Source organism: Chanodichthys erythropterus, chromosome 16 (genome assembly GCF_024489055.1).
Source record: "Chanodichthys erythropterus isolate Z2021 chromosome 16, ASM2448905v1, whole genome shotgun sequence".
NCBI lineage: Eukaryota > Metazoa > Chordata > Actinopteri > Cypriniformes > Xenocyprididae > Chanodichthys > Chanodichthys erythropterus.
The window spans coordinates 31,167,715-31,192,863 of NC_090236.1; the positions used below are offsets into that span (position 1 = coordinate 31,167,715).

At 38.0% G+C, this 25,149-nt stretch overlaps 1 protein-coding gene across 3 annotated transcripts; it reads left to right on the top strand.

The window, feature by feature from the left end:
* The first annotated feature begins 1,930 nt into the window (after nucleotides 1–1,930).
* lpin2 (lipin 2) lies at nucleotides 1,931–25,043 on the top strand. Of its 3 annotated transcripts, none has more exons than XM_067364156.1 (20): nucleotides 1,931–2,209; nucleotides 10,442–10,642; nucleotides 13,476–13,571; nucleotides 13,724–14,028; nucleotides 14,113–14,220; nucleotides 14,380–14,509; nucleotides 14,862–15,207; nucleotides 15,506–15,605; nucleotides 15,731–15,918; nucleotides 16,113–16,206; nucleotides 16,299–16,368; nucleotides 16,483–16,575; nucleotides 17,137–17,222; nucleotides 17,592–17,742; nucleotides 18,402–18,550; nucleotides 19,546–19,632; nucleotides 19,769–19,921; nucleotides 21,762–21,876; nucleotides 22,234–22,337; nucleotides 22,526–25,043. In XM_067364156.1, the coding sequence occupies exons 2-20, from the start codon at nucleotides 10,451–10,453 to the stop codon at nucleotides 22,671–22,673; spliced, it is 2,715 nt and encodes a 904-aa protein (XP_067220257.1). In that variant the 5' UTR covers nucleotides 1,931–2,209; nucleotides 10,442–10,450; the 3' UTR covers nucleotides 22,674–25,043. The 3 variants fall into 3 exon arrangements, 2 of the variants coding, with proteins under 2 accessions (XP_067220257.1, XP_067220258.1); XM_067364157.1 differs by having other exon boundaries at nucleotides 14,383–14,509; XR_010892039.1 differs by lacking the exons at nucleotides 22,234–22,337; nucleotides 22,526–25,043 and adding an exon at nucleotides 20,594–20,764 and having other exon boundaries at nucleotides 21,762–21,877.
* The last annotated feature ends 106 nt before the right edge of the window (nucleotides 25,044–25,149 follow it).

Consider the following 25,149-nt stretch of genomic DNA (forward strand, 5'->3'; position numbering starts at 1 on the left):
TTTTAACCCAGAGTTAACTCTACTCTACTGGGTTAAGCAATGTTTCACATTTGCAATTTTGAAAGGAGGTTAGCAAGGATATGAAGCCCTGCTTCAGAAGTGTCAACCCCAAATTTGGTTCCAAAAGTGTACCATGTGAATTGCTAACCCAGGCTAATCTACGAACCATGTGAAAATTAACATATTGAGGTGTTAACATCAAATTGCAGTACCAAAGGTATGCAGTCTGAATTTCTAATGTATAAACCTTATAAAATTTGGTCATTTCTTAATCCTGGGTTAACGATTTTAAAGGGTTCACCAAAAAATGAAATTTCTGTCATATGTCCCTCTTGTCGTCGCAAACCTGTAAGACCTTCGTTTGTCTTCAGAACACAAATTAAGATATTTTTGATGAAATCTGAGGGTATCTGATCCACACATAGGCAGAAATGTCATTGTACCTTTTGAGGTCCAGAAAGGTAGTAAAGACATCGTTAAAACCGTCGACGTGACTACAGTGGTTCAACCTTAATGTTATGAAGCGTCGAGAATACTTTTTGTGTGCAAAAACAAAACACAAATAACGACTTTATTCAACAAATTCGTCTGTCCCCTGTCATACTGCTACGCTATTTTCGTTGCAGAGCTTCCATGTTTCCGTCTGAACCCGGACTCTGTATTGGCCGGCTCTGGTCTATGTGAGCAGCACGACGCATACAAGTGATCCTGATGCAGGCGTCGACCAATACTGAACCTGCGTTCAGACATAAACACTGAAGCCCTGCAACGAAAATAGCATAGCAATATGACGGGACAGATGAATTTGTTGAATAAAGTCGTTATTTTTGTTTTGTTAAAGTATTCTCAACGCTTCATAACATTAAGGTTGAACCACTGTAGTCACATCGACAGTTTTAACAATGTCTTTGCACCTTTTGAGGTCCAGAAAGGTAGTAATGTCGATGCTGCCTATATGTGGATCAGATACCCTCGGATTTCATCAAAAATATCTTAATTTGTGTTCTGAAGATGAACGAAGATCTTGGGACGACATGAGGGTGAATACTTAATGACAGAAATGTAATTTTTGGGTGAAGTAACCCTTTAAGTGAGCAAAGCCCATTTGACAACTGAAGATGCAATTGCAATGTACCTGCAGGTAATAAAGACATATTAACATCAACTAGACGTTTTGAATTAAAAAGCTTTGGGTGTTGCTTTATTTCGGAGCATAAACTGGAATGTAGTGCAAAATTAGTGTGTGTCTCAACTGTCATCTCATTTTAATTAAAATTGGTGTAGTTTTCAGTGTGAATCTACTCTTCTTGACACGGTGTATAATGTTTAAAAAATGACCTAAAATTCATATTCAAAAGTGGAGAGAATGTTGAAGTTGGCTAAATGTTGCTATACCAATAATGTGATTTTGGTAAATCCTTTCTCTCTTAAAAAAAAATCTGGAAAAATAATCTAATTTGTAGTTATGTGATTTATTGTTATGTCTGCTGAATCTTGCTTAATGGATATTGTGTCTTTATATGTAAACATAAACATAGTAAATTAAACTGACACTGTTGCAAGGTAGTTTAATCTGTGTAGGTCTTTCAGATAGCACAGGCACAGCTATTGTTAAGAAGCGCTTGTTGTTTTGTGCTCACTTGAGCTGACAGATCTTAATCATAAAACCAAGTCAGTGCTATGCAATAAAATTAACCAGTTGCAATGCAGAAAATGTGTTTGATTGCAAAGAACTGTCAGATGTGAATATGAGCACATCAGTCAGTATTAAAAAATTAAACCGGTTGTTTATTTAATAGTAACTGAACAAAATCACAAACAAACTTCTAAAGGAAGTGGTTGTGGTGGTTATCTCTGCGCTCGGGGGAATTCTGCTTGGCCAGGTCACGTGAGAGGCCTCTTTTTGAAGTGCCTGCGTCGTCGAGTCACGTCACGGCCACCCGCCGCCGCCGCTGCTGTGTGAGCCGCTGCCTGACCGGTTCGCGGTGGTCGTACTGTAGATGTGACCCTCTGAAAAACTGCCCACTGTTATGATACACGCGAAAAACAGTAGGGATCCGGTCGGCGCTGAGAGGTGTAAATATTCAGTCCAGTCAGCCCTGCGCGTTCAGAAATGAATGAATAACGTCGGCGAGAGAGAGAGAGAGAGCAGCGGACAAGCAGACAGCGACATAACGTCCAATTTCGAAACAACAACAGCAACTGAAAGGTAAACATTACACGAGACCCTTTCTGTGTTAGCCATTTTGGTCAAATATACCATATAAACGTATATAACATGTATTTTAATGACAGAAACATGTAATTTGACTGTATAGAAATGTAAATGTCAGTTTAGCCGGTTGGCTAACGTTAGTCGAGCTAACCAGAATGCTGATGCTGTCACTGCAACCGAATATAAAACCAAACAAGATATGTCTTTATTTTAATGTTATTTATTTAGAACTGGTTAATGCTACATTTTCACATAAAATGTCACTTATATGCTGAGTTGTATGCAAAAGACGGGAATTTCACTAAACAACAGCATCATATCATTGCATTGCACACTTTGCATTAGTGTGTAAATGAATGCGATTTTTAGACTTCTTAATGATTACAAAACTGGTCACATGTCTTGTGTCAAAAAAACTTTTGCTGTAATAACTGCTACAAACATTTAGGGCAGTTAAGTAATGACAGGCACATACTGAAGTATTAGTGAGCATTAGTGCTGCTGATAAAAACAGCTGTACTCAAACTTGTCTGAACTTGTTTACAACTGCGAGCAAAGCACTTTTGATTTTAAATAAGTATTAGTTGAGATATTAAATGCAAGTCATCATGTTAACTTTTCTCCGCATCCATATTAGGTTACCCTTAATGTAAAATAACAATATCTTAGTATGACATTGCTGTTATTATATATGCTTGATAAGCCTCTCCTGAATAACTAGTCATGTTGTTTACCAGTGAAATGTCAAAGAACTGAAAATGAAACCATAAACCTCGAGGGTGTGTAAAAATTTGAGGAACTGATTTGTGTTATAGTGCATATTTTGACATTTCAAATTTTATTGGCTTTATAACTATTTTACAGCAGAAATGAATGCTTAAGACAGTATATTTCCGCTCTCTTGATTGCCCTTTGTAACTGAACTTGAACCGAATCACCTTTTTATGTTATGTAAGTGAAACTTTTTTGTGTTATGCAATTAAACGACTCTAAGCTGGGCCCCACATCTCATGACACAGCAAAGTACTAAAAAAAAAAAAAAAAAAAAAAAAGTAAAGCAAGCAGGTGGTTGAACTTAAAAGTTAGGTGCCATTTAGTATTTGCTCCATCCAAAATTACTCCCATTACATAATTTGACCATCCCACTGGAGAAAAATGGGCTAAAGTGTGCTGGTCAAGGTCACAGGGGTGAAAGAAAATGATTGTGGTTTTGTTAAATTACTTTTTAACTGTATATACCTGGTCACGTCTAAACTTGCAACCTTTGTGTGAGCAGCAAAGCACATTATTAATCATTTTAATATCCCCACCCAATAGGCTTAAGTTCTTGGTTGTTTATTGTGGAGATCATTTTGCGTCATAATTACAGACAGTCTAGTTAAAGAATAACTGTTAGTTGTGTTTTTGTGTACAGCCAGATATGACAAGAGCACTGCATCCTTTAAGGTCAACAGCCTTTGCTATTTGGTCTGTCATGGCAAATATCAGACATTTCGTACTACACCTGATGTTTTCATTATGAACAGCAGGACTGATAACATGTACCTACAAATACACGTGCGCTCTGTAATTAGAGGCGTTCCTGGTGAGACGACAGGTAATACAGACCAATTTGCTTCCACTCTAGGTATTGTTTGTCAGTTAAACAGAGCAGGTGAACATACAAACCTTTGGATATCTTAGGTTAGAGTGCTTTGTTTTACTAAATTGTAAAGGGAAAGAGACTATTCAGGATGTAAGATATGCTTGAATCACATTGGCTATTGGTCGATATTGGATATTCAATTATGGAGTTTTGTTTTTGCTGTTTTTAGATTTTAATCACTTGCTTATACAGCTGAAATGATACTATAATATGTGTAATAAACTTTTTGTTATTAATTTTATTAGTAAAATGGCTCGTTTTCCATGTTTTTGCATTTCACACAAATGTGTAGAGTTCGCACCAAGAATGATAACGATAAAAATATAGTTCTAAAAATCGTTCTAAATATAAAAGAATACATTGTTCACAACAGAGCTATAACGATATAGAGAATATCATTAAGATCACTTTCAGAATGATTTTTTCCAGTTGTTGAATGAAAACACTGATAGCCAATCAGAATCCTTTCTAATTTAAGGGCTCACGCATTTAAAATTGCAGACGACATTGCGAAGAAGTTAATCGCCAAGGTCCAGAAAAAGCCACCGCTGTTTGACAAGTCAAACCCCCTTTTCAAGGATACTTTAAAGAAAATGGATATCTGGAAAACAATCAGTGATACCATCGGAATAAATAGTGAGAAATATTAACAATGAGATCATTATGCCAGGCTAGCAAACAGTGTAACATAAAATAACCTCAGGTATCCAGCGCTAGTTTCGACAACATTGTCTTGCTTCCTTTGAAGTTGCAGTGAAAAATATTAGGCGTTGTTTTTATTCCACTATATTAACTTTGTCAGCTAAATTCACTTTTAGATTAGATCGATTACACTAGCTATTCACTCGAAACATAGCATGCTGAGGACATCTGTTGGTTGAAGCCATGTAAATGCAAAAAAGAACAGCAAAAACATGTTTTATAAAACGGATAGTTGATTCTGATTGGTTGAGTCGCATTCGAAGCTGTTGTAAAATTGTTGTAAAAAAACATACAGCTGACTGCATTACATAACTATCGGTTTGCCACTGAATGTGTATGTTGCTAGAAACCACTCTTAGCAATGTAAATATGTTTGTTCTCTATTGATTTAGTTATCATGTAGAAGAGTATTGTGAGAGAGAGATCGAGTGACCAAGTGGATTACTTCTATTCAAATTTAGCATTTTTTATCAGGTCAGTCCTATGTTCATAATAAAAAATCAGTTTGAATGTCCGCTGCTACTTTTAACATTTAATGGGTTTCCCCATGCCCTGCTAACACTGACAGCGCTAGTCAAAGCATTTGTCATTTGTGTCTTGTTCCGTGTTCACAAATTTCAATATAAAAGTCTTTGCGCCTGAGTGACTCGCTCATAAATAAAGTATTTCCGCCATCTAATGGCGTAATTAATGTAAAATTAGACAATTGTTGGTATTTTAAGCATTATATGTGTAAATTCCATGTTTTGGGTTGATACATGACAACTTACTAGAGTAAAAAAATATAAGTCCACGCTCCTTTTCTCCGCTCCACTGCTGATGAGAGGCCGCCATCTTGTTTGAATTTTTTCTGAAATCTCAGAACCAGTCACGTGATCGGCTGCTAACACTCTGATTGGAGGATCTTAAAAAAATTGCCCACGACCAATCTAACGTATCCAGATATCCATTGCCCAGCAACATTGCTCAAAAAGTTCCCCCATGTTTGTCTGGCTATCAGCAGACCAAGTTCAATTTAAAATTAAACACTGGTCTGGGGGAACTGTATGTATTTTCTACTGCACAAGAGGCGTGATCAACGAGCATTATTCATGCAATTGGATAGTCCTTCAACCAATCAGATCAATGATCCGGGTGACGTACTTTGCAGAGCGACGCGAAAACTCCAGACAGGTTTAGTTTGTATTGGTTTGTAGCATTGATCAGCGGTTTGCAGAAGCAGCAATGCCATCGAGCAATTTTTGCAGGTTGTGCAAAAAAAAAACATGAAAGTGAGTGGTATTTACACCCACTCGAGCGATTTGTTTGCTAAACTAAAGAAGGCATTCAGCATCGTCGAGAGGTTTAAAGGAATTGGATTGACGGTCATGCTTGCTGTCGCTTCTCTATCGTCATCGTGTTATACCCTCCAATAGTGAGCAAGGTGGATAAGCCAGTCTGTGATTGGTTCCCGCAAAAGTGTAACAGAAGCAGTAGAAATGAATGTACGGGTTTCCAGACTGAGTTGCCGGGCGAAATCAAATGGCCGGCAGATCAGGCTGGGTTTACCCAGTCTAGCCCTGTGTATTATCACCTTAAGAACGTCCCTTAGCTGTTATAAATTCACTGTAAACCACGGCTTCACAGGGCTTATTGCTTTAGTACACACTTTAAAACCACAGCGTGTGAGCTTAGAATAAACAGATCGTTAGTTTTGTTTCACTTTTGTAAATGTTGTTTATTACACTCTGTGTTAATCTTAAGGCTACAAATAGTCCTATTATTTGCAACATAATCATTTATACCTAATACTGTTGTTTGTTTACCTAGCTCCATTTCAGACCACACTTGCAGAAACTTGCAGTTTGTTTTATACCTAACTATTCTCTAACTAGAGTTTTTTAATGACCAACTAGCACCCATATGTCTCTTCTCTTTTATGAGTTAATTTTTTTTTTTAGTAGATCTCAAAATTAAGTTTTTATAGTGTACATTGTAATGTTGTGACACATAAGTTTGCTTGCAGCAAATTAAACTAATGATTTTATTTTAATTTTGTTTTTGTTTTTTTTTGACAAATTTGATATTTATAATACTTTCCATTTAGTTAATTTTTTAGCCATAACATGAAAAAAGTATCAAGCTGAATTTTAATATCAGTGCAGTCCTAGTTTAGACTGAGAATTGGCATAAGAAATGTCACTGTTGTGTCTCTGTGAGCACCCATGGCGCTATAGAGTTGAATCATTAACTAAAATAAGCCGTATATTGGAGGACGTTCTCCTCATGTGATTGCACAGACGAGTGAAATACAACTACTGTTTTCCTCCAGCTCCCCTTTTCAAGGCCCTTATCAGTGGTCAACCCCACCGGCCCCCTCGCCGGAAGCAAGTCTTATCTGTCGCAGAACTGCTGACCCCCTACTCTTACCTCATTGGCTAGAGAGAGTAGGTTATTGTACCTAATTGGTTGATTTCTTATGCTTTCTTTAATATAACATGAATTGACGAAACTTAAATACAGCTTCTGTTTTTCAAGTGCATGCAGTGTTGGAAAGGTTACAGTAGTTTACATTTATGAGAAGATCCTAGAAGGTCAGTAAGTCAAACCTGGTAGGTGGGCCACCTGACATAGTATTTAGGATGACAGAGGTAAATGGATTATTTGTAAGGAAGGAAACTCTTGAGGTAAACAGGGATGAAAAGACTCCATCCTAGGGCAGAATCAGAACTCTCTGGCAGCTGCACTGAGGACAATAGTGAACAAGATGAGTCCTCATCCCTTAGGGCATCATGGTCCTTGGTGAGTGAGAAAAGCAAATGACAGATCATTGGTAACTGGGTGTGGAGTAAAGATTCCAGTTAAACTTAAATAATCTGATCTGCTATTATTAGCAATTAACACAAAAAATGACTGCACATTGAGCACATTTTCGTGCACAATCTTGCACTGATTATGGCTAATGACATGACGGTGTGTTAGGTCACGTAATTGCCTTAAAACCTGTTCTATTATCAGGTAAAGCTTGTAAACTTTTTATGCAAAGGATAAAAAGATAATTTCTAATCTTGGAGTTTTGAGTTACAGTACAACTAATTAATTCATCTAAGATTTATGTTTGTTTATAGTGTAATGCTATATGCCAGTGACTGAAGATGCCAGTGCATCCGAATGGATTTTACAAATAAGGACACTAGAATAGTTCTTGACAATAAAATGATTGAATGAATTGCTTGTGTAGGCTTTCAGCTTTTTATTTGCTTAATTGCTAAAAAATTCATAGCCTTAAACTTATGGGCATACATTAGGGGCTTATGTTAAGAATATGAAATTATTCAAAAAGATTGGTATTACATTCTGATCTTTTAAAAGTTGTTTAAACTATGTCCAGTTCAGTGCCACATTGGGTGCTGGAGCAATCACAAGTTTTAAGTGACAGAAGTTTTGCTAGTTAAAGGGTTAGTTCACCCAAAAATGAAAATCCTGTCATTTATTACTCACCCTCATGTTGTTCCACATCCGTAAGAGCTGGCATTGTTGCATGAACACGTTGTGGATAATATTATTTTGTAAATTATTATTCTTTTTTTGCACAAACAAAGCACTCACGTTGCTTCATAAAAAGGAGTTTAAGCCACTGGAGTACTTTAATGATGTCTTTTTCCTACCTTTCTGGATCTTGGAGTGGTCGTTGCATTGGATCTCATTAGAGAGACAGAAATCTCTCAGACTTCATCAAAAAGATCTTAATTTGTGTCATTTTTTTTCTTTCAATTTTTTTTTCCTGACCACTCAACCCCATCCCCCATCACCCTGTGATGAAACGGGCCGTCCAATTAAATTTCAGCTTTAGATCATGTGCTCTAAGTCGCTGCTGTTGCACAAAAGGGCGAGATTGTTGGTGCTGTTTTAAAAACCACTGTAAACACAAGTATTCAGGAAGAGAGAAGAGAATGATGTTGAGTTCTTGTTATCAGTTATATTCTCACAGGCAATCAATCATTTTGCTTTTGGTGTGAAAGTACTGTTTTACTACAGTTTTCTTTACTTTATCGTGTTGTGCTCAGTGTGAAAGGGCCTTAAGTCTTAAAAGCTCAACTTTGATTGTGGATGTCATATGTTTGTTGTTCTGCTCTGTTCAGCTGGTTAAGGCTGTTTTCTGAGAATCAAATATTTAGATATGTGGAGATTGCTGATATGAGTGTCACAGCGATGACCCATGCTCACAGTGTCCTCTATAAATTACCCTGCAAATATGTTGTTTTGCACAATCACCATTTTTTTACAACACCATTATTTATAATATAAATATTAAATTAGGCTATAACCAAAATTAAAATGTCCCTTTGCAACAGATATTTAGTCTTCACATACACTACCATTCAAAAGTTTTTGGTCAATAAGATTTTTAAATATATATATATATATTATTAAGCAGCACAACTGTTTTCATTAATAATAAGAAATATTTCTTGAGCAACAAATCAGCATTTTTCTGTGGCACTGAAGACTGGAGTAATGGCTACTAAAATTCAGCTTTTCTATCACAGAAATAAATTAAATTTGAAAATTAATTAAAATAGAATTTTAAATTGTAATAATATTTTACAATATTACTATTTTTATTGTATTTTTGATCAAATGTTATTATTATTTTTGGTCTAAATTATAGAAAGCATAAGAGACATAAAAACATAAACATGAACAGTAGTATATTTCATGAGGTTAAATTAATTAAATGTCTAGCACAACTTATTTTCTCCCCCGTATGGCCAATTTTACCTCTAGTCCCCTACACAACACACAAGGTACTGTTTTGAATATACTCCAAAATGTTAGAGTCTGCCATTTGAAAGTGTACCCTGTATACTGCCATTTTTTACAGTTACGTGCAACATGTTCTAAATTATATTTTAAGTGCACTTCCTGTTAGGCCAAGTGTTATTTATTCTTATGCTGTGCTCAGCTGTTTGCACATCCCTTTCTCTCCTTAAAGGCAACTGCATGTGTGCAGAAACCTGCTTTATATGGTTCATGTTCATGTCAGAGAAAAAGTAGGTTAGCCATGGGTGTAAAGTCTGTTAAGACTTTTCTGGCTGCCCCTATGGTTAGAGAGAATGCTCTACTTTAGTTATTTGCCCTTTCCCATCTCCCAGGCACTTATACAAGCTGTGATAGTATTTAATCTTGTGGTTTCCTTGATCTGATGTTAAAAAAAAGTGCCTATTTTCACATCGTTAGACCTCATAACAACTAAAATGAGCCATGTTGTTAAATCAGAATTACTCATTGTCATTAGCATAATAATACATTCCAGAAATAGCATTTCTGTGAACTTCACTAACACAATCTACTGGGGATTAATTTAGCGTGTCGCCTCATACCCTAGGAATTTACCTTAAATTAGACCTGATGTTTTTGAATAATTTGCTATCATAAATAAACATGCCAGTCAGTTTCTTTACAGTTGCGACCAGATCCTGCTGTGGTCTTTTATACTCGTTAAGCAAGTACTGGAAGAATGCCAGAAATTCATCAGAAATGTACATTGATCTTTACATTCAAAGTATGTCAGAAAAACACATTTTTGTTAGCTCATCCTATAATCTTATGACACAGTTGTTTGTTGCTCAACATTTTGACTGTGGTGTTAGAGCACATACAGACCACCACTCATGAAACAGCATTACGCCGTCTGCAGGTCTGCTGATAACACTTTTAAAAAGGCAGGTGGCCAAAGAACTTTCACTTTGAACATGAGTAAAGGAGTGATTATGCCACATTTGCATGTACAAATACAGTATTGGAAAAGACTTACAAAAAGAAAGAGTAGTTCTTGTTTGCAGCGTTTGTTTATGTCTTGTGGTTAAATTTATTTTGCTTTCTGTTCCTCAATTTAGACAAGCACCATGAATTACGTGGGACAGTTGGCAGGTCAGGTGCTGGTGACCATGAAGGAGCTGTATAAGGGCATTAACCAGGCCACGCTCTCAGGCTGCATCGATGTAGTTGTGGTCCGCCAGAAGGACGGCACCTACCAGTGCTCTCCTTTCCATGTGCGCTTCGGCAAACTGGGTGTGCTCCGCTCCAAAGAGAAAGTGGTGAGTGCTGCAGTGCAAAAAACATAAAAAAAAACCCCCAAAAAAACATCAGATTAAATTGTGGGGTCATCAAACCAAAGCATTTATTTATTTATTTTTTGTCTTCAGCAACTGAGTTTCTGAAAACTTTTCAAAACATAGAAAAAAGAAAAATCCACAGACAGGTCGCTGTCAATATAATTGATCTGAGCCTTGGACAATATTTGCTTTTCTGCTTTCCAGCCTGGAATTGATCTTAGTATTAATCTCCATTGTTTTGCACTAAAATGGCTGGATGATAGCGTAAACACAAGTACAATCAAAGAAGCTCAGCTTTAATCCACCAACGTCTTAATGATTCGGCTATCTTCAAAAATGCCTTCATCTGTGCATGTCTGTGATGGTTCATTTGAAAATATTTTGTCTTTGTACCAGCTCTATAAACATGTTTCTGCGCTATGGAAACTTGTTTCCGCCACTAAATAAAAAACAAAAAAGGTATTTGTGACTTTTTATCTCACAATTCTGACATTTTTTCTAACAAGTGCAAGTTTACATCTTGCAATTATAACTTCTTTTCTCAGAATTGCAAGATAGAAACTCCAAATTGCAGGTTATAGCGTCAAAATCTGGAGATATAAACTCTCATTTGCAAGAAATAAAGTCAGAATTGCAGGTTATGTCAGAATTGCAAGATATAAACAATTCTGTAATTCTGGATTTTTTTTCCTTGTAATTGCGAGATATAAACTTGCAATTGTGACGTGTTTTTCCAGAATTGTGAAAAATAAACTCGCAATGGCGAGTTATAAAGTCCAGTTCTAAAGAAAAAAGACTAACTTTTTTTCTCAGATTGCGAGTTTATATCTCGCAATTCTGACGTTATAACTCGCAATTGCAAGTTTATATCACACAATTCTGACTTTATAACTTGCAATTGCGAATTTATTTCACACAATTCTGACTTTATAACTTGAAATTTTGAGTTTAAATCTTGCAATTCTGACTTTGTAACTCACAATTGTGAGCTTTTATCACACAATTCTGACTTTTTAACTGGCAGTTGAGTTTGTCACGCAATTCTGTCTTTATAACTCGAAATTGCAAGTTTGTATCACACAATTCTGAGGAAAAAAAAGTCAGAATTGTGAGATAAAAATCAATTATATCTTTTTTATTTTTTATTCAGTGGTGGAAAAAAGCTTCTATACTGTGCTGGCATGTTCATAACAGAAGATTCCTGCAGAAGGTAGTGCATATAAACAGACATTAATTTTCCACGTGTTATAGGCTCTGTGAGCTAAATAAATGCTTGATTAGACAGGAAAATCGTGATTTATTTATTGTCTTGTGAGAGCGGAAGGAGTTTGTACAATTGTTCTTGTTTAAACAGTGAAATGTTGCAGTTGTTGAGGAAATGAGTTGTAGACTTAATCAGTGAGATCAGTTCTATTCTAAGTGTTTATCTCCACCAGTAAATAACAAGATTATAGGCAATAAATAACATATTTGAATGCATTCTGGTCATTCTGATGTTTTCAATCATCTATAGTACACAGACAGAATGTGTTAGAGTGTTTAGCATAAAACATTTACCAGTGTGCATGAGCAACAGCAGTAGATGGGGGATGGAACCGTTCTCACTATCTACAGGATGTGTGAAAAGGTTTAGAAAGAAGTGGTTGCTATGGCAACAGGTTTCTCTGACTAAAAAGAGATAAGAAATTGAAGCAGAGGAGTGAGAGTTTTGTCAAAGTTGCCTCTGTGATTGAAGACATTTGCTTTCTTTCAAAAGTATTTTAAGATCAGTTTTGCTTTTTTTTTTTTTTTTTTTTTTTTTTTTTTTTTTTTTAATCCCAGCTTCGCATTGGAGTTTCTGTCAGAGACTGTGGTGTAACGCGTTCGCCCACAGTGCAGATAAAAGATAGCTGACCTCACTCTCTTACCGCCATTATGAAATAGATCTGGGTTGTTCAACTAAATAAATTAGATTGCTGATACAAAACTGTCATTAAGAGTCACAACAGCATCCGGCCCTCTCTTCTCACTATGCCGTGAAATGAACTTGTTGTCCATAAGCACACAAGTAAGAGAGCTCTTTTTGAGATTTACTCAGGATCATGATTAACCCAACATTAGTATTATGCCCCTTTACTCTACACACATAAATCACCCAGCTACCCTAAAACTGAGGCTCAGGCAAAACAAGTTGGTATGAAAGTAGCCCGAAGAAACAATTTTGAGAAAACTGAAAAACACAGAACACAGGGGAATAAATCAGTATTTCCTTGGAGGTCTGTCTGAAGGATAATGTTTCTGTGGATGTCATCTGAGACTGAAACAGCTCGATGTCTGGCTGCCGTTGTGCCGGGTCATGGTATCAGGTGTGTGATGTGATCATCTTTGCAGGTCAGCTGGCTCAGAGCGGCACAAATCCACTAATTGTGTTTGGTGGCTAGATCCTCCACCACAGGTATTGTGTCTCCTGTGAGAAAACAATTAAAACTGTATGTGTGGACAGGAGAGTGTACCTGCTGTTTGTCCAAGTTTGGATGTGCACTGGTGGTAGAGTGAAAAGTCATGAGTTCAGAAGGGAATCACAGGGTAAATGTCAACTGATATTGGCTTTTTAAGGTCATCTAAAACACATGCCATACATAGATATTTTTTTTAATAAAAAATAGAGATGAACATTGCAAAGGTCAGACATTTGATTTAGAATCAAGGTGTCAGATAATTTCAAAAGCACAGGTCTGTCTTAAGTTATAAGTTGGAGTGTAATATTGAAAGTTTGAGGCTACATCTTCCATACTTTTTTTTTTTTTTTTTTTTAAATCCTCTGCACCTCCTTCAGATTGACATAGAGATCAACGGGGAGCCTGTGGATCTCCACATGAAGCTGGGAGATAATGGAGAAGCCTTCTTTGTGCAGGAAACTGAGGAGCAGAATGTAAGTGTCCTCTATTTCAGAGGTGCTGTCACCCATATTAATCACTGCACTGCACTACATCTTCATATTTCAGTATGAAAATGGCATTTTTGAAAAACATTCGCAAAGACTGTTGATCTGCCATGCTTTAATGGTGTCTTTCTTTTTTGTAGGAGATTGTACCAGCTCATCTGGCTACCTCCCCCATCCCCACTGAGAGTCACCTGTTTTGGATCGGAAGTGATCACAGGTCAAGTCAGAACCTGGATGACGATCCACTAGACCCCGAGGACCCTCCTGATCCCCCTGTTGCCAGCACAGGGGCAGCCAAGAAGAAGAAGAAACGGAGGAAGAAGCATAAAGGCGACCCACGGCGAGAGGAACTGACCCCTCCTGCCGTCATCAGCTCTACCCCTTCAACAGATGACATATTTGAAATGGACCTTAGTTCTGATGAGGACGCTGCTTCCAACACCAGGTAGCCAAACCAACAGATACATGCACAGTACTTGCATACTGATATCTGATGGAGTAGGTGATTAAAGGAAAACCTTTCTTTCAGATCATCTTCAATCAGTACAGTTCGAGAAATTGAACCCAGGTTACCAACAGTTCGCCATTCTTTAGACAACTACCCTTACTCTGACGGAGACTGGTCTCCATCAAATAGGTTTGTTATCTCGCACACACCTCAAAATATGTTTTTGATCCTTACAACACTGGAGGACTTCCAAAAATATCTGTTTTTAGACTTGAAGGCTCTTTGTACTTTCACTTTCACTTTTTTTTATCAGTTCATGTGAGTTGCTGTTTGTTATTATATTTTTAGCAGTCATGCCATGTCAGAGGCCTTTTCTCCCAAGAGTGACTCTGAACTGGTCGTTCGGCCCTCAGAGAGCCTGCTCAAAATGGAGTCACACATGCAGTGGACATGGGGAGAGTTTCCAGAATCTACTAGGGTAAATTACATGTCTCAAACGTTTTTCTTTGAAATTCATGTTATATAAATTTATATCATTCACATAAAAGAAGTACTGCAGATTTCCATAGAATCTGAATGTCCATTCTTCAGAATGTTCTAGATGCGTTTGTTTTAGAAATAACACATTTTATCACATTTAAATCCATTCTGCAGTTTCCCCCTCAAAATGAGCACAGAAAATCATTTTAAAAAATCTGTAGATTCTGTCTAGGCCAAGTAATAAGTGAATATAGAATGCAAAAATATTTCCTGTTTCATGCAATGATTTTGAGTTAACGGGTCATGATCAAATCTCGGCTCACTGCCACTCTCAAAAATGTAATTCCCAGGTTTCAAAGAAGGAGAAGATGGAGCTGCCGAAGACCGTGACCATAATGCCTTCAGAGAACACTCACTTCAGAGTCATCCTCAGCTCAGAGGCCATGGAGACGGATGAAAGAGAACGAGCCATAGGGACTCCCGGCTGTACCATAGTCAAGCCTGAACCCCGCACCCCTGTGACCCCCAAAACTCCCAGTGAGTCGGAGTTGGAGATGGTACCTAGTGGAGTGTTGACATCCACTCCTTCATCCAGCCTCCCTGCTGCTCACACTGCTCCAGCTGCCTCGGCTACTCATATAGGTGGAGACATGGGAGATGTTGGCCCCAAGACTGACTCGCCCTCCAAGAAGAAAGGTGGGCTTGTTAAGCACCACTCCCTTTCTTACCTTCCTGTCTTTCTACTCAATTCTGCCCATTGTTAGTTTGACTGATTGTCTTACCGGTGACTGTTCTTTATTTCTTTCTAATCTTTATTTGATAGTGGGAGTGTGGGAGTAGATAAAGTTGAAATAAAGTTGTAGCTTATGCATGTTTAGCAAGCCTAAATCAAAGTGTTCTAGAAATGAAAATTGTCTAATAATCTATCAATCTACTGATTTGACAAATCAGTTTACTGATTTAAACCTAAAATGCTGACTGCAAATCTGTTCAGGCGTCCCAAAAAGAAGTCAGCACCAGGGCCCAGAGGACATCTACCTGGATGACCTGAATGTTCTGGAGCCTGATGTTGCTGCTCGCTACTTTCCTAAGAGGTAGAAAAAGAACACTTCTGACCTACAGTATATTGCTTTTAAGATTAGATTGCGGTACTTTGAAAGGAGTTCATAACAAGTTTATCAGATGTCATATGACCTTGATGTGTTATGTGTATTCGCAGTGAATCAGACTCCAGCTCCAAGCACTGGATGGATTCTGGGATGCGCTCAGGCTCTCAGTCCCCACAGTCTGTGGGCAGTGCTGCGGCTGACAGTGGCACCGAGTGTCTGTCTGACTCTGCCAGTGATCTGCCTGACGTCACTCTGTCTCTGTGTGGAGGGCTCAGTGAGAATGGAGAGATTTCCAAAGGTATCTGAATCTTTCTGGTGTGTTCATTTATTATGGTGTGGTTGAATCACAGCTGTAGTTGTGAAAACAGTGGTTAGGATGTGGTTAATTCTGTTTATCATAATACATTAATGGATTTAGCACATGCTTTTTTCAGAGATTTGCAAATGGAAAAATACAAGTGATTTTAAATTTCTCTTTCTGCTTGTTTCCAGAAAAATTCATGGAGCATATCATCACGTATCATGAATTTGCAGAGAATCCAGCTATCATAGACAATCCGAATTTAGTTGTTAAAATAGGAAACAGGTGGGTTTGAATTTTAAATATAAGAAAAATATATTATAAATATGACTGTATAATGCTCACATTAGTAAGTAAATTGTTCTTTGTTATATTAGGTATTACAATTGGACATTGGCTGCCCCTTTGATCTTAAGTTTGCAAGCATTTCAGAAGAATTTACCCAAGGTATTTTGTTCCCCCAATAGTATATTTTTACTTTAGAAGTCCTATAAAGGTTTATTTTTCAGTGCTATGGCATACTGTGGTAGGTCAAATAGCTGTTGTCAATGATCTGTACAGGCTACAGAGGAAGCTTGGGTGAAAGAGAGGATGCCAAAGAAATCAGGCCGCTGGTGGTTCTGGAGAAAGAGAGCAGACAGCACTATTAAACAGGTAAGACCACATTGTGACCTTAAGATATGTATACCATTTAATCATAAAGGTCTTTATTGAGTAATCAGGGAGTAGGAACAAAACCTTTAAGTAGTTATTGGTCTTTTAATCCCACTGCATTCCAGCACTTGTCTTTAGACTTCTGTTGGCAGATCTGATTACACAAGCATCAACATTTCCGTAATTGCCTTAACAAAAGGACAAGGGCACGTATTTGTTATAAAGAAGGTGAAATGTGCTGCCTCTGAAATTCTTCTCTCTAGAGCTTCTGCCGTCATTCAGGCATCATACATCAGGCTGCCCTCATCTGGCGCTTCTGTAATTAGCACTACTTTGCGGTGTGGAATTTTACAGCCTAGAATTAGGCCAGGCAGGTCATTAATAACCTTTTTCAATAATAACCGGCTGGAGTCATGTGAGGAATGAGAGGGTCACTGACTAGTCACAACATGTTTGAGAGCAACAAAAGCAAATGATGACGTTTACACATTTCTTATTACAGTTTTTAAATATGTAGCAGTGTGATCTGATGTACTAATGCTTTTTTGTTTTGTTATATAGTCAGAAAGCACTGGAAAGCTGGAAGTAAAACAGTCCCAAATGGAGGATGGCAGCTCATCTTTGTCAATGGAAAGTCATGCCCGCAAGTGAGTCAGAACTGCTGATGGACAGGCAGAGACAGCATCATTTCCTGCATGTCACTTTTGGAGTTTACGTGGAATATATACCGATAATAATGAAACTGGTTGATATCCTTAGGTTATAGATTAGCTATTTTAACTGGCTTGGTTGTACACAAACAAGTAAAAGATAAAAGTATCAGTTTTATCCTTGACCCTTCCTCTGATTGATTGCTGACTACAGCAATCCCCCCCCCCCCCATAATGCAGAAGTAAATCAGGACGATCCAGCCTACTTTCTGTTTTGTCTCATTCTCTGTGGTGCTCTTGTAGTCTAAATTAGGAATGGATGTAGTTGCAAATTTAGTTCACTGATTCCCTGTTTGCTGAGTGCAGAGTGGACACCAGGGACTCGTCCAGCGATGAGGAGGGGAAGGAGGTGAGTGCTGCCGCATCGTCCATGGAACGCAAGGTCCAGTCTGAACCCCACGGCCACACATCCACTCACTCCTACCGCAAGTCCCTGCGCCTCTCCTCCGATCAAATTGTGAGTCTACGTTTTTGTTAGATGGAAATATTTAGTTCTGTAAAAATACTCTATGCTAAACCACACAGTAATTATTATTTACACTACATAAGCATTTCAACACTTGCTCAGTGGTTTTGACTGAAAGATGCAGAGTTCTGTTGCCTGTAGTGCAACTGCTCTGTAAGTCAGCCGATTAAAGCTGTCCCTTAAGCTTCCTCCAGGAATTTATGTAAAAGCTCTGTGACTCATTCTGAAAGGGCTGTGTCTTGGCGTTGATTTGCACTAGACCGCCCCCTGTCGGCAGCTTCGGGAGCAGTTATGCAATAGAAAATCTTCTTTGATTAAATAAAGCTTATGTCTTTTCATAAATTTATGAAGACCTTGTGGTGTAGATGATTGCATTGTAAAAATTAAGTCTCAGGACTTAATTAATTTTAATCTTCAATCTTATTTTTGTTATTCAATTATTAAAGCACAGGTTTATTTATTTTGCAGCATTCAGCAGTCAAGTGTGTGGTGCAGAGGACTACAAATCAATTAGTTTATTAATATAAGTTAACCACACAGATATTGTCTCAATTCAAAACCCATAATTCGTTGTAATTGTGGTAATACAGATAGCAAAGATGTTATGTGGTGGTAAAGAGATGCATTGATCAGGTGGTATTAACTTCCAGGCTAGTTTGAAACTGAAGGAAGGACCCAACGATGTGACGTTCAGCATCACAACACAGTACCAGGGCACATGCCGCTGTGAAGGCACCATCTACCTTTGGAACTGGGATGACAAAGTTATTATCTCAGATATTGATGGAACCATCACCAAGTATGTATTCCACAGACATGCATCACTTGTTTCCTTTAATGAAAAACATTTGCTGGGTTGTTTGTTCAGAATGCACTTTTGATCTTCCTTTTTATAGTTTACTGTAGGCATGAAGGGGGGGGAAAGGCTTAGGTGTGCAGAAACATTTCCGTTAGTTACTGCAGAAGGACTCATTCACTGTTTTTTTTTTTTTTTTTTTTTTTTTTTACTGTCAGAACCAAAAGAGGTTTATAGATCAAGGCAGAGCTTGCTTCATCAAAACAAGTACTCTGGATATGTGGCAAATGATGAACCGTTAATAGTGATCTTGCATCGCAACCCACTCAACTAACGCTTACAGTGACGAAGACAATGTGCCATTTAACGGACAATGTCTCCCTGAGTTTTACTGGCTGTTTGATGGAGTTCACAGCTCCAGCGTTAGTGCGATACCGGTCCGCCGTCTTTGGTTTTTAATTACTGCAAAGCCGTACTGCAAATCAACGCATCTATGCAAACGAATACTCTCCGCCTCCAGACTCGTGCCCTCAGTGGCTGGTGGGTGGCAAACATCAAACGGGCAGATTGACTGCCGCTTATTATTTCTCTGACCTGCTTGCCTGACACATCTCTCTGAGGCTGTGAAGCAGGGCGGCTGACTGTGGGGTGCGCCCAGACCAGGGCTGGACTAGGAGGAGGATGTCACCATAATGAGCCAATTTAAATCCTGCTCTCTCATAATGCCACTCAGAAAGACTCGGAGATAAAACGCTAAAGCGGGGAGAGGTTCCTCATTAGTAGACGACACAGAGTTTTGCCCAAGCTGAGAAAAAAATCTCGCTTCTTCACAAGTCTGTTAATTCTAAGAATAAAACGAATGTCAGAAGCTATATTTAGGAACCCAGTTGAATGAGACTTGGACTTCCTTCTAAGTAGAACAAATATGTGCTAGAGGATTTTGCTCCTTTCATTTGCCAGGACATGCCAAGTTCACCCGTATGTTTATGTGCTTTCAGATCAGATGTGTTTGGGCAGATTTTGCCTCAGTTTGGGAAGGATTGGACGCACCAGGGCATTGCTAAACTCTACCACTCCGTGGCTGAGTGAGTTTGCATTCTTAATGCTCAAACCCATAAAAATGTACTCCTCGAAGACGTTTTCTTCACTAAACGGACGCAAGCAAGCTCAGTTAAGAGTCTTGAAACACTGTTTTGATAAAAGGGTACTTGTGTTTTCCAGGAATGGATATAAATTCCTGTACTGCTCAGCAAGGGCAATTGGTATGGCAGACATGACGCGAGGGTATCTGCAGTGGGTAAACGACGGAGGCATTATCCTGCCCCGTGGACCCCTCATGCTCTCTCCTAGTAGCCTCTTCTCGGCATTTCACAGGTATTGTACAAACTTCATAGTTTTTTAGGAATAGGTCAACCACATGTCGTTCAAAACCTTTATGACTTTCTTCTGTGGAACAGAAAAGATATTTCTTAGAAATGCCTCAGTGTTTTTTGCCTATTCATTGGAAATCATTGGTTTGGTTACCAACATTCTTCAAAATATCCTTTAATAGATAACAAGTAGGGGTGGAACAGTTCGAACCGAAAGCGAACTATTCGGTTCTCCACTTCGGTTCTTCTGTCACAGCGTGCAAATACTCTCATGCAAATTCTCTTTCAAGTATTGCACCTAAACGGACAAATCCATACAAAAATGATGTCAACAAACATAGTAGGTTATATCTTAAGAGAAAAATGAGACAGACAACGCATGTTTATTAGTATCCGTGTACTGGATCTTTGAATTATGTCTTAAAGGGACAGTAGTCTAATATTCCTGCTCTCTGTGTTTTTAATGTTAATCAAACGACAAAAGAAGAAGAAATCACTCTTGACTGAATAATTTTTGTAACTTCAATAATTTTTCATCTATATTTAAAGGTGATTCAAAAATTGAATTAACCTCAGCATAGTTGAATAACAAGAGTTCAGTACATAGAAATGACATACAGTGAGTCTCAAACTCCATTGTTTCCTTCTTCTTATATAAATCTCATTTGTTTAAAAGACCTCCGAAGAACAGGCGAATCTCAACATAACACCGACTGTTACGTAACAGTCGGGGTGTACGCCCCCAATATTTGCATATGCCAGCCCATGTTCCCAACATTATGAAAGGCATTAGACAAGGGCAGCCAGTATAAACATCTGGATGTGCACAGCCGAATCATCAGACTAGGTAAGCAAGCACATCATTTACCATCGTTTATTACTGTATTCATGGAGACAAGACTGTCGTTATTTTCATTTTTTAAACACTTGCAGTCTGTATAATTCATAAACACAACTTCATTCTTTATAAATCTCTCCAACAGTGTAGCATTAGCCGTTAGCCACGGAGCACAATCAAACTCATGCAGAATCAAAAGTAAACATCCAAATAAATACCATACTTACAGGATTAGACATGCTGCATGACAAACACTTTCTAAAGATCCATTTTGAGGGTTATATTAGCTGTGTGAACTTTGTTTATAGCTGTTTAAGGCAAGCACGAGCTCCGTGGGTGGAGAGCACGAGATTTAAAGGGGCTACGCTGTATAAATCGTCGCGTTTATAATGATGCCCCAAAATAGGCAGCTAAAAAAAAATTTATAAAAAAAAAATCTATGGGGTATTTTGAGCTGCAACTTCACAGACACATTCAGGGGACACCTTAGACTTATATTACATCTTTTGAAAACATGTTGTTGGGCACCTTTAACTATTCAAAAAAGTTTAAATGCAGTGTTATTTTATATTTGATTACTTTATTCAATTTCTGTACCTGAAAACTACTGTCAGATACCTATAAAAACCTGTAAAGCATTGTTTATTTTATTTGTATCTTAGCTCTCATGTATGTATTTGTGCTGTTTCTAGTAGTTAGATTGTTTTTATTTTCTTTCTTTGACAATAGTCCTATTTTTTTTTTACTGAACATATCACATACCGAACTGTACCGAAACTGCGACCGTAAAACCAACTTAAAATCCGAACTGTGAGAAATCTGAATCGTTCCACCCCTAATAACATGATATCTATCTATTTGTGTTCCGGAGAAAAAGGATAATCATTTTTATGAGAATTACCCTTTTATTAGCAGAATTAATTCATAAACCCCCAAAAAAGCAGTATTCATATACAAGTACCAAGTAGTTGATTTAATTTATTCCAAATGCTTTTTTGTCTCAAAGGGAGGTGATTGAGAAGAAGCCAGAAATCTTCAAAATCGAATGCCTTACTGACATCAAGAACCTTTTCCTGCTCAACAAACATCCCTTTTATGCTGCATTTGGAAACCGAACGAACGTAGGTTGGACTGCAGTTAACTTTCTTTTCATTGCATGCTGACCTCAGCAGCAGAGTCAAAGGTCAGCATAAAGATTCATGTGAGGTTTAGAACGTAGAAGCTCTGTCCCCTCAGGCTACACGCTCATGACCAGCTGCTACAGACCGGCCTGCTGATCTTTTCCAGCTGAATAAATTCGAATGTTTGGGTGGAGTAAGACATTGGATGTTTATTCAGGCACAAATGCATCCGTTTCATCATAAAACCAACGTCAGGAACTAGCATAGAGGGATATTTTTTGTTTGTGGACTTGGTGGAAAGAACAGCAGAAATTGTCCTATGTTGATGCCTAGAGTCTGATCTTCTGTCTATTTTAGGACGTCTTTGCCTATAAGGAGGTTGGAGTGCCACTCTGCAGAATCTTTACTGTTAACCCCAAAGGAGAGCTCATACAGGAGCAAACCAAGGGCAACAAGTCCTCGTAAGTGCACATATTGATCTGTAGAGTTACATAAAAGTAACTCCGAAGTCCGCTTCAGCTGTCAGAGATTATGCTGATGTGAAGGTGGCGAGCTGATTCTTGAACTTTGTTCAAGGTCTTCTTGAGAGTTGAAGGGCGCCTTTGTTTCGATTAGCTGTCTTACACTCTTTCTCTTTCTGTTTGTGCAGGTACAGTAGATTGAGTGAGCTGGTGGATCACGTCTTTCCCTTGCTGAGTAAAGAACAAAGTTCGGCTTTCAATTTCCCAGAATTCAGCACCTTCTGTTTCTGGCGTCAGCCTATCCCTGAGATCCGTCCGGAGGACCTGAATTTATAGACCATGCCTGAAGGCCCATCTATTACATGGTCATGGTCATCCCTGCCATTGGAACCATTAAATGGTACCCTGCAACATTTCACATCTCTAGTTGAAGACAAATAAAGCGGGCACCCTATTCCACCCGGGAAACAGGAACTGCACAAAAAAAAACACCCCAGCGTCATATTAATGGGGATGTAGGTAGAACTTCCACAAACTAAAACACCTGGTGCTGCTCCGTAACGATACTTCTAATCTGTATGATTTTGATTAGCTGCTATGAGTTAGGCTGCTTCAGATCTGAAGGAATTTATCGCTAATGTTTACAGTATTAGTAAGACGATCAGTGGCCTCTTGGCCAGTGGAATGAGTGTGCAGCTGTTCGTTTGGGTATGTGTAAGGTTAAAGGTGGCATAAAAATATGCTTATAATCTAAAGTAATTAAAAAAGATATTCCTTACATTTTTAGAGCGTAGATTATTTATATACAAAGGCTTTAGTTAGAACTAACTAATTAACATGCACTGCCTCTAAGATGTGGTGACGGTATGACAGTTTGAATATGCATTGCCAGATGGTGCGAAATGAGCTCTGAATCTCATAGATACTGGAAAGTATGCACAGAATGAGCCGTGCCACGTGAGGACACAGCTCATCATTTACAGTTCAGCAGATTTAGCGCGTTCAGTCTCGAATGGATTCAGTTGAAAAGTACACAAAGGGGTTCAGTTGTAATTGGGCTTTCTTGTTATTTCCCAACTGTTGACATTTTCATCGTCTGGTTGCTGCAGAACGCCTTACCGATCGCACTTTTTCAGCTGCAACCAAGAGAGGAAAAATATCAGATCGTCTTGCACTTAACTCACGACGGAAATGCAATAACGTTCAAAGCTTTTCAGCAGCCTTTTGTGCACAAAGCGAGGATTTTGTGTGAACCTCAGCAAGTGATCTGTATTAAGTTATGAAGAGTGTAGTATATATTTGCTTTCAAAATGAAGGTATGTTATACCTTGAAATAGGCTGCTGCACGTCAGAGAGTAGTGGGATCAAATGGTCTTTAACATTTTTTTTTTTTCTTTTCAACTAACCAGGCCTTTGCATGCTTCATTTGGAATATAAATAGGACCGTTTGTTTTACAAATGCATTGCTTTCTGTTAGGGTAGGCGGTCCGAAGGGTCGTCACGTTTTCACTATTGGACGATTTTGAGCAGCAGAAACTAAGTTTTATTATTAGAAAATATTGAAGCTGATGTGCAAGTGAAGGATAAAAGTGCTCAGATCTTTCCACTTGATCACCGTTGATTAACGTTCCCTTTTTTCCACTAGCTGGTCACGAAGGTCTTGGCCCCTTACCTTTGGGCTTTGGTCAAGTTGCTTTAGAATCTCATAAGGGTAAGTTTTAGAGCACTGTGTGCTGGATGTTAAAATAGATGTACAGAATTAGAGCACAGTAAAATCGTTTCTTTATGTGTTTATTTAAGTCAAATCATTGTTTAGGGAAAAATCGGGGCATTTCATGGTTCAGTTGGATTGTGATTTAATATATGTGTGTATGTTGCGCTTCTTGTCTGCAGTTATGATGTTTGGAAGTGAAATCTGTTAATTGTTAACAAAGGAATCCCATTCTTTCTATGAAAGTAATACCTCTTGTGTGAGATGAACACACTCATCTTGTATGAAACTAACATTAATGGTAAAAAGAGAGGAGAAAAAAAATGTTAACAAAAAAGCCTCTATTCTTTTCTTGTTGAAAATGCTGTTATAAGTGCTGAATGTGTTTTGTCATTCCTCTTGATCTTTGATGCCTTTTGTTTTACTTGCTTTTATTTCTAGCTGTGAACTCGAGTGGGATGGTGAGATTCGTGGTTTAACTCTATAGGTTCACATTGCGTTTGACCAGCATAAATTCCTTTAAATGGATAATTGTACTATTAATTTACAAAAACTATGGTTTGGACAATGTTTATGAATCTATTAAAGATGTATTTAATACAGCTGTGTGGACTATTTATAGTGCTAAGAAATCATGATGATATAATTTGTCACAATGAATGGATATTTAATGTGAAAAAAATGTCTTCTGGGTGTTTTTTTAACCTTTTTAATGTTTTTTATTAGAATAGTGTAGATGAAAGAGAAAGCAAATAGAAAGGAGAGAGAGGGGAACAAAACGGGCAAATGACCTCGAGCCGGGACTCAAACTCGGGTCGCCTGAAGCACAGCTGTGCCATATGTCTGAGCACTGCCCACAAGGGCGTTTTTTGTGTAAATTTTATACATGGCACAATAGCCCAGTTTGTGGGGAAAATTAGTTTTACAAATTATTTAGCAAGAAGCCTATATTATTTTATATCTAAAGACGACAGACCAGTTTAATTTTCCACACCCAAATGTGTATTTTGCAGTATAATTTTTTAATTGGCTCACCCAAAGTGCATTTAAAATGTTGCATTGGATTGCAGCTATGCATATTTTTTGAGAAAAAAATAAATA